Below are 9,951 nucleotides of genomic sequence, written 5' to 3'. Positions count from 1 at the left end.
GAGGAGATAGAGTGACACATATATAAAAATAGCTGGGGATGTTATGGTTTTTAAAAAAATAAAATGTGGCTGGCTAATCGCCATTAATATTTCAATCATTCTTCCCTAGCCTACTACGTCCCACCAATGCCCTCTGGAAAGTTTGCTTCTAAACGCCTGGCACAAAGACCAGGATTCTAGAACTGTCTAGGTATTGTCCTTTTGCTGGTACTATCATTAGAAACTTGGAGCTATAGGCTCAATGGCCCTATTTCTGTGCCCCAAAACAGGGCACAGTCTGGTAAATACGAACATATTTCCAGGAACAATGGATTGCATTAACATAGGACTCTACAGCCCTCTATCATGAATACTTGAGGATTAAAGGTAGGGCCAGTACTGGAGATGTCCAATACAGAACTAGGAAAAGCAGGAATCATGGCTGAATTTAACTGCAACTGGAAAATGCAGTTCATTTCTCTATCTCCTGGGAGACTGTGACATCAGTAATGCCCGTGGTCACCAGGATCAAAGGCCTCCTGGTCCTGTTCTTTGTCCTATTCCCTGTCCCTATACCGATCCCGTTCCCTGTCCCTATACCGATCCCGTTCCCTGTCATGGTCCCACTCCCGGGAATGCTGGGCCCTCTTGTGTTTATGGGGTCGATCATGGCTTCGGCTTCTACTTCTATGACTACGCCCTTCCAAACGACTGTCGTGCCAACTGGAATGTGTGTGTGAGCTGCTTCCGCCTCTGTCCCGATCCCTGTTCCTCTCCTCTCGGTCCTCCTTTCTGCTGGAAGACTTGTGCTGATGCTTGGGTCTCTCTCTCTTTGAGTCTCTCTCCAAGTCTGCTGTTCCATCATGCCAGGTGGCCTTGACCTCGGGGGAGCTAGGGTAGTGCTTCCGGCCCTCTCTGAACTCTGCCTTCTGACCCTTCTCCATGGTGCTGTTACTGTGCTTTTTCAAGCCAGGCTCTTCCTTGATCATCTTGCTTCTAGGTGATGAAGAGGAGGATGGCAGCTCTGCACGGACGCCCCGGTCAGTTTTCTCTTTTGTTTTCTTTTTTTTCTTTTTTTCTTTTTTTTCTGGGGAGGGGAGGGAAAAGTAGCACTCAATGAGAAGAAAAGGGAAACAATAAAGGAAAAAAATTAAGAACATCTTTAATGGAAGACTAGAAACAGAAAACACAAGCAGCAAGTGGGGAGAGTGCTCTTCTACTGAAGGGACTGCAATCAATGGCAGGAGACACAATGTGTATAAACTGTTGAACTGAAAACCAACTTGCTCTGCAAACTTTCACCCAACTCACAATAGAAAGTTTAAAAAAAGCCTCTTTTTTAACAAATGTTCCTTTCTTTTCTGAATACATCATATCAACTATGGGTGGTACAGTTCAAAATGCTCATGTGCTGGGTGAGGAAGAATATGCAAAACAGCCACAGTCGATAATTTCCAGTTAAAAGGGCCTCAGAAAAGCCAAGTTGTCAACTGTGATGTGGCCCACCACTGTATTAGTCCATTATCCACCTCAGGGAACCTGGTCTACAGTTCTAAATCTAACCAGATCTCTCAGGTACCACTGGTCTGACCACTATCAACATTTGGCTGCCCAACACAGTGCTCCATCCAACCCCCTGCATTTCAATCTGGTTCAGAAGAGAACTTCCTCTAGCTTTAAGGAGCAGAGAACATGACAGACAATAACAGACTCACTAACCAACATAGTATTTGTAGCAGAAAATTACTTGGAATATTAAACAGCTCATGACAAAAGTAATTATTTGCAGATTTCAAAATCTAAAGTTCATGGCTTCTATTCTTAAGCTTGAAAAATAAGTGAATGGAACATTTTCTGTTTCCCCATGAAAACAGCCTAAATGATGCTGCTTTTCAAATCTGAGAAAGTAAAAACAATTTTCTTGGACTGAAAAATTGAAAATTGGCTCTGCCATGGATCAGGATGGGCTCATGGACCCTGAGTAAGTCAGCTGCAAAGTTCCAAGAGTTATCTTTCCAGGATGTGCCACGCATCTTAATGCTCTCACCTTTGAGGGACTCCATCTTCCCTCACTGAGGAACCCAGCACTCTAAAAACACACACTAGCAGCATATTCATTTTGTGAAATGCTATCAAGGAGAATAAAGGCATTCTGTCACTTTAGCAGAAGCAGCAGCAATCCAAGTGCAAAGGTGACATGAAAGGGCTTCTGTAGGGAAACTAGAGCACTCTAAACAGACCCACCAGAATGCAATTGATGAGAATGTGACACAAGTGAGACAAATCTAACTAAATTCCACTGAAAAATCTGTACAGAAATTGTCAATGGGAAATTTGCTGTGTCAACTTTGACTGAAAGCCTAATAACATATTGAGGGGGGGGACCAAAAGAGAGAGGGAGAGAAAGGGTTTCTGAACTCAAAATTACAGTTCCACCCTCACTTTGTCAGTTCCGGGAAACAAGCGCCTATGTCTACTCTGCAGCCCAGACATGATGCTGACCCTTTCCCACAGATCTGCATTTAGACTTCACCTAAACCCCATCATCCTTCCTCAGAGCCTCTAACTTGCCCTTTTATAGTGAGAAAGTGTAATTTATCTGGTCTGTACTTTTTTTCCCTCGACACCACAAGGCAAAAGTCTGGCTCTGCTGGGCTGTAGGTGTGTCTGCAATGGTCCTAGACGAGACTTAAGCTGATACTTCCCTTCACAGATTAAAACAAGGTTCCCTATACACTGAGAAGTTGATTGTCAAATATCAGTGCAAGGTAGGAAGAGCAGATTCTAAGACTACTCAGAACCACCCTGAGTCCAATGCTTCACCTTTTTTGCGTTTAGTGACTTTGTCTTCATCCGAGCTCTCAGATGGACTTGGGGTTGGGGTGTGGGCCCCACAGCCCTTCTCATAGAGCTCTCTGGTCACATTGTCCAACTCTTCTGAGTCTTTGGGAGCACGATAGTTAGACACATGGTCCACACGGATGGTTCGTCCTTTAATCTATGCAAGAAAGGCAGTATTTCAAGAAAGACAGCCTCCCTAGCAGTCTAACCATCTGATCCCAGCTGCAGAGAACCATGGTTTGAATCCTATCCAGTACCTTCCTGCTACTTTTTTTTTTTTTAGCAACCCTCAGTAAATGTTTTTTTTTTCATTGTTGCACATTTTCTCCTCCCCCCTTCATCCCACAGTCCACCCCACAATGCGCCCTTTGTTCCAGATTACTGTCATACATACGTGGGACCTTCCTGCTACTTTTATTTCAGGGGAGATCCCTAATGCAGAGCTGCTTACCTGATGTATCACAGCATGTGTTCATTGTCACTGAGTCAGCCCAACTCATGATGAACCCCATGCACAATGAAATGGAATGATGCCTGACCCTGTGCCACCACCAGGATTGGTTGTGATCAATCCTTTGCAACCCACAGGGCTATCATTGGCTGATTTTTGGAGAAGATTGCCAGGCCTTTCTTCCTAGTCTATCTTAGATGAGAAATACCACTAAAACCTGTTCAGCATCATTAAACTCAAACTCATTGTTGTTGAGTCATAAATAACTCATAGCTGACCCTCCAGTGAGTTTTAGAGGCTGTAACACACACAGTAGTGTACCCATCTTTCCCCCTCTGCACAGCCGCTGGTGGATTTGAAATGCCAGCCTTTGGGCTCAGCTCACTACAGAATGCATCCACCCCGGAGATCCCTATGTGCTGATTATGCATATTTAATTGTCTCAGGTTTTTCTTTTTAGCAATACAGCACAGAACAATCCCCCACTAGACAAGTGGTCTCACACACAAAAGACATGCTGGCCAGGAACTGAACCCTGTCTCTTGTGTAGGTGAGAATCCTACTAGTAAACTACCACTGTATAGCCTAACCTATCACCATCTGATTCTGGATCAGAGCAGACAGAGCAGAACTGTCCCACAGTATATACAAGGCTGTACCTTTTTATGGATGCACGCTGTCACATCTTTGTCCTGTAGAACAGCTAGCTAGGTTTAAACTGCTCACCATTTGAGTTAGCAGTTGAGTGCTTAACCACTGTGCCACAAGGGCTACTTCATCACTCTGAACCTACATATTAATCCACTCAGTCCTCAGGCAGCCAGGTAGGACCTGGGACCACTGTCCCCGGGACAGTTGTGTCAGCAGCCTCATAGATTTACTCCCGTATGCCATACAAGTACCATCATGTTCTGTGTGTGCCACAAAGTGCTCTATTCTAATCCAATCAGGGACCAGGTCTCCTAGTTCAGTGCCACCCCCATCCTGTGGCAAGGCTAACTCAACTGTAGTGTTCTTCCTTTGAGTGTAGGGACTACATAGATGACAAATATGCCTGACATTTCTACCTTCTTCTCTTAGCTTGGTGCCTCACTTGTAAGAGTTGGGTAACAGGGACCAGAAGAAAAAAAATGAATGAGTCACGTTGGACAATCTTCTGACAGAGGCAAGCATGGAAGAGCAGTGTTTGTTAATCTATTCTTACTCCAATGCATCTGAGATGAAAGTACAGGATGCAGGGATTGGGAGAGGAGTCAGCTGGCAGATCAAAGATGGGGAACAAGAATACGAGCTGACAGGGTAATGAGCCACTAGGATTATTTCCTGGCCAATGCCTTCCATAACCGCTCTCCTCAGCTTATCAAGTTCAAAACAGAACCTCCCTTTTTTTTTTAAGGGACAACATTTATTAGAACCTTTTCTATACAGAAAAACACTAGACAACCCTGTAACAAACATGCTCACCTTGCACAGGGGCCTTGTTAATCTTCTCTGTATCATTTCAATTTTATTCTATATCCTGCTGAAGTGAGCACCAAACACACTCACCTTGATTCCATTGAAATTATCAACGGCCAGGATTGTGCTCCTCTGGTCTTCATAGCAGAGGAAACAGAATCCTTTGGATTTCCCAGTCTTCTTATCCCTCACAAGATTAATATTAACAACTTCTCCATATCTATTTATTTTATAAAAGAGAAAGATACAATTGGCTTTAAATATAAAACCTTTCAGGTTGGATTTAAAACAAAATTCAGATAACAACAACAACAAATATAGCCACAGTTAGAACAGAATAGTATAGAAAGGTTGAAAATAAAATTTCACAAAGACATAGTTGTTGTTTTTATGTGTCGTCGAGTCACCTGCGGCCCATGGTGACCCTATGTATAGCAGCTCTGAAGCCTGCACTGTCCTGAGCCAGTCTCATTGATTCCGACATGCCAACCCCCATCTAAACAATCAAATAGGTAGCAGTATTAACACAGAATAAAGCAAGACCAAAAGGACATTAAAGGGAATGATAAAGGTTGCTTGATATAGAAAACAGCCATATAAGAAAAGGGTAAGTTCTAGAACTACATGCTTAAATTAACAATTTTAAATGAAAAAATTTATCAGAGATACGAGAGAAGGGGGGCTGGAAATCACAAGGTCACAGAATATGGTGAGTGGAGGGAGGGGGCAAAGGAATTCGAAAGATCCAGTGGGGATCTGAAAAGACTTGGTAATAGTGGGCATAGATCAATGGTGATTAATTTTATAAGACACAATGTATGGAAATGATTGTAAGAAACACAATATGAATTTTTTTAAAAAACATACCAAAAATTAATAAAGTTTAAAAGAATTCATTAGAGCCAAATATTAATGTACGGAAGTATTAATATACTACATAGAAAAACTTCTATGATTAAACAACTACAGTTCTGATACATGCCTAGATAAACAGATGAACAGAATGAAACAGATCAAATACATACAGAAAAATGGTACAGGGTAAAGATGGTCTCCCAATGTGCTGGAGAAAAGATGGGAGTTTTAAAATAAATGTTGTTGGGTCAAATAGATAATCATCTGGAAGAAGATGAAATTAGAGCCATACCTCACATGGTACACCAGAAGCTCCAAATAGAGCACGAATTTCCATCGAAAATACTGAAATCACACTAGAGTACTAGAACAAAGCTGAAATTACTTTATAACCTGGATAAGTAAGGAAAAATGTTTTCTAACCACAACTCAAAATCCAGAAACAATGAAAGTTGACAAATATAACCACATCAGGAGGGAAGACTGTAAAGAAATAAAGGACTAAAATGAGGGTGTTTTAGAGGGATGAACTGTTACTCATTCTGACTGTGAGACTGAGTCACACAAATCTAAACAGGCATTAAAATTCATACAGTAATACACTGTCTAAATGAAATTTTAACATCTCATTTAAACATATAAATAAAATGAATTCTGAAAATAATTTTACAGACAAAAAATAATAAAGAAAAAAGAAATGACAAACTTGTTGTGGCGTACCATAGAAGAATCGGAACCAACCCACAGCTAACCCTCCAGTGGGTTTTCTGAGACAGTTAATCTCATGTAAGGAGACTGTCTGTCCTTCTCCCACGGAGAACCACATGCCTTCAGGATTGCAGCACAGCTTCCTGCAACTAGGCCAACAGAGTTCCCTAATGACAAACTAGTAGAAATGAATGTATATGAACATTTTGGGAACTGTCTCGACTATATTGTTGTTAATCTGAATTATAACCTTTTGACTCTCCCAATATGGTTCTGTGTGGCCTGTGAGCTATCACATCAGATTTTGGACCCAGCAAAGCAGTAAGATTGGTGTTGAAATGAGTTGAAAGAGGCATGGGAGCATGGGAGACATGTTTGACCTCATGGAAATTGGTTTTGTGTTATTGATGCTACAACAGGCAGGGATAGTTTCCCCCTGTGAAGTTGATAAGGTCAGAAATGACACTTCCCATATGGCCCTTGCTCTTTTCTACAGGACAAGAGAGTGAGCTGAGTAAAAAATTAGTGAAGAGATAATTGATACATATAATAAGGGAGTGATAAGTACACTACCACAAAAGAAGGGGAACACATGGATCATAGGAGGTCGTCTTAAAGGAGGTGTGGAACAAGATACAAAAATATAAAAATGGTCAGGCTTATGGTCCAAAAAAATGGGTGAAACATGAGACTAGTCCTTAGTCACTCTAAGAATCTTGAATAAAAGTAACCCCTGTGGCTGGATTTTCTGTGTAATAATACAAAGGCCTGTGACACGATAATGCCAGGGAAGCACCCACTCCTTAGAATAACCAACCAAACAGGATCAAATAGACATTTGCCCAAGGATAAAGCCTCCAAGGCAGGAAAGGGTAAAAGCGTTAATGGAAAGGAGAATCTCAGGAAGTAGGAAGAGTGTGGTTACTGGTTACACTGTGGGTATTGTAATAAATGTTACAAAATACATATGAATGGTGAAATTTTTAAGTGAACTTTCACTTAAAAATACAATAAAAAATTTTAAAATTTCTAAAAAGAAAGGGAGGGGGAAAAGATTGATAGCTGTGGTGTCAAAAGTTTGTGGTTCCAATCAAAACAACTATGAGATATCATCTCAGCCCAGTTAACAACAGCAAAATTCAACAGAGCAGCAAACAACAAATGTTGGCAAAGTTGTCAAGAAATAGAAACCCTTATTCACTGTCGGTGGGAGTGTAAAATGGTGCAACTACTATGGAATGCAGTATGGCGGTTTATCAATAAGTTGGAAATAGAAATACCATTTAATCCAGCAATTCCAGTACTAGGGATATACCCTAAAGAAACCATAACTGCCACCCTAGCAGATATATTCACAACCATGTTTATTACTGCCTTGTTCACAATAGCAAAGAGTTGGAAACAACCCAAGTGCCTATCAATGGAATATTATGCAGCACTGAAAAACAAAGAACTCACGAATAGTGTATAAAATATGTGACCGTGGAGGACATTATGCTGAGTGAAATATCTCAAAAAGATAAGTACTGTATAACACCACTGTTATAAAACAGGACTGACATGGAACTTGGGGGAAAACTAAGAACGTACACAGCAATGAAACAGATGAGGGAGAGAACTGTATAAAAGGAATATATGATTAGGTATTATTGTCATGACAAGAGTCCAGAGTAAGAGTTGCATAATAAAGTGGACTGGGGAGGGGGGGAGTGTATACCAATGAAATAACTTTTTTTCCAAATAAAAAAGTGAACTGGGGGGAGGAGGGCAGGGAGGAAAATGTGCAACAATGAATTAATGGAAATCCAAGTTCTCTAGAAACATTAATTAAAATCTCAATAAAAAAAGAGAAAATAAAAGGTTGTTGGTCCAAATGTCTTTCCTAGCCAAGTATAAGATTAAGGTAGGTTACAAGCCTTATCCTAGTAGAGGCTTATATAAGCTCATGGGAGTGCAATGCTAGCTCTCTTTTTGGGACACCCACTTTCCTGGGACACTGGGACATCCAGTTGCATGACTCACAAAATCTCTGCAACTTTGGGACTCATTCCCCTTACTCCCAGTCTGCGTCTCTGTGAGACTTTTCAGCGAACCACCAAACCCAAGGGACACAGAGGAATGGGGGAACTGAATGAAGGAGGGAGTTTTAATGTGGGAAATGGGGAAGTTATATAGCAGATCAAACATCCGGGACACTGTTGACTCCACACTTCTTGAAACTGGTCTGCTACTAATCTTAACACAAAGAAAGTAAGAATACAACAGCCTTGGAAAGTCTGGTGCAGTTCTACTCTGTCTTACAGAGTCCCTATGAGTCAGAATCAACTCAATAGCAATAGGTCTGGAGAAAGAGGAAACAAAACACAGTAACAAAACCAATGCTTTATCATGAACTGGCGAATCTGTATGGAGGGAATACAGGTATTCTTTATGTTATCCCAGAACACCAGTTCAAGTCTGACATTGTTTCAAAATGAAGTTTTTTTTAAAAGAAGTTTTAAAACCAGAAGCTGGCTTGATAAAGTTCCTAAACCATACTCCTTGCTGTCAAATTGATTCTACCTCAAAAAACCTGATTACACGCAGGACTCTTTATAAATTCAGTAGGAAAACACCAACAGAAAAAAACAGGCGAGAAATGAAAGGCACTCACTGTGAGAACACACAAATGATGTCTCCTTCTGTCAGTTCATAAGGAAGCCCTCCTAAAAGAGAAAATCACAGTCAGCAACACATTTACCATGTTACTACCCTGGACCAAGCACTGAGCCAGGCACTTGGGGGTGGGGGAGAGGTACAAAGAAGAGTATGTTACAGACCCTCCCCTCCAACAGTTTGCAATCTGATTAAAAAAAAAAATCACTAATCTAAAACACTAAGGAAAGGTTTCCACACAGATATAATCAATTTTGGAAGGTTAACAGGGATGAGGAAGGATGGACAGTAGAGGAAAAAAGTTAATACAAAGATAAACTGGGTGAAGGGAAAGACAACATAAGATCAAAGTTTGCTGAGACACTGTAATCACATTAATTGTAATTTGTTAGAAAATTAAATGTGTGAAGCAATCGGCAATCTCCTCCCATGTAATTTACAACCTTTGAAAATCCACTGCGGGGTCAGCTATGAGGTGAATCCCACTCAACGGTATATAACAGCATACGGTGAACAAGTACCAAAAATAACACTCATGAGCATCGATTTGACAGGTAGAAGAGAAAAGAAATGGGGGAGGGGGAAAGGATAAAACTGGATTTCAGACAGCAAGCAGATGAATGGAGGCAGAAAAAAAAAAAGAGCTGAGTGCTGAAATGTTAGGGAGCATCCAGGAAGCTCACCCAGAAAGATCCAGGCGCTGTCTTTGTATTCGGAGTGCCAGGACACCTTATCCGCCACCCCAAGCTGGACCTCCCGTTCATTCAGCTCATTGATCAATTTCACCTTCGTCAAAGGGCTACAGAGGAGTGGAAACGGAGAGGAGTGAGTGAGGCCGGGCTGAGAAAAAAAATTACGAGACTGGACTCTCTGGTCTCGGTGCCTCCCTCGCCCGTCCGCCTTGCAAACGTTCCAATAGTTCCAATAGTAATTCCAACCCCCACGGGCCACCTCATGGTGGCCAACTCTAACTCGCAACTCAAAAAGAACAAGACTTACTTCAT

General features: G+C 41.4%; 1 protein-coding gene across 1 annotated transcript; it reads right to left on the bottom strand.

Moving 5' to 3' along the window:
* Positions 1-451: 451 nt before the first annotated feature.
* Positions 452-9,951, bottom strand: RBMX2 (RNA binding motif protein, X-linked 2). Its single transcript, XM_006903724.1, is given in 7 exon segments — positions 452-727; positions 729-1,066; positions 2,803-2,977; positions 4,820-4,949; positions 8,946-8,997; positions 9,631-9,746; positions 9,947-9,951. Coding segments are annotated over 7 exon segments (1,092 nt in total).

The sequence above is a fragment of the Elephantulus edwardii genome, unplaced genomic scaffold, assembly GCF_000299155.1.
Source record: "Elephantulus edwardii isolate Elephantulus edwardi_28Jun2011 unplaced genomic scaffold, EleEdw1.0 scaffold00016, whole genome shotgun sequence".
Classification (NCBI taxonomy): Eukaryota; Metazoa; Chordata; class Mammalia; order Macroscelidea; family Macroscelididae; genus Elephantulus; species Elephantulus edwardii.
The sequence above is the reverse complement of the archived record's forward strand: the minus strand, read 5'-3'. Positions and strand labels throughout refer to the sequence as shown.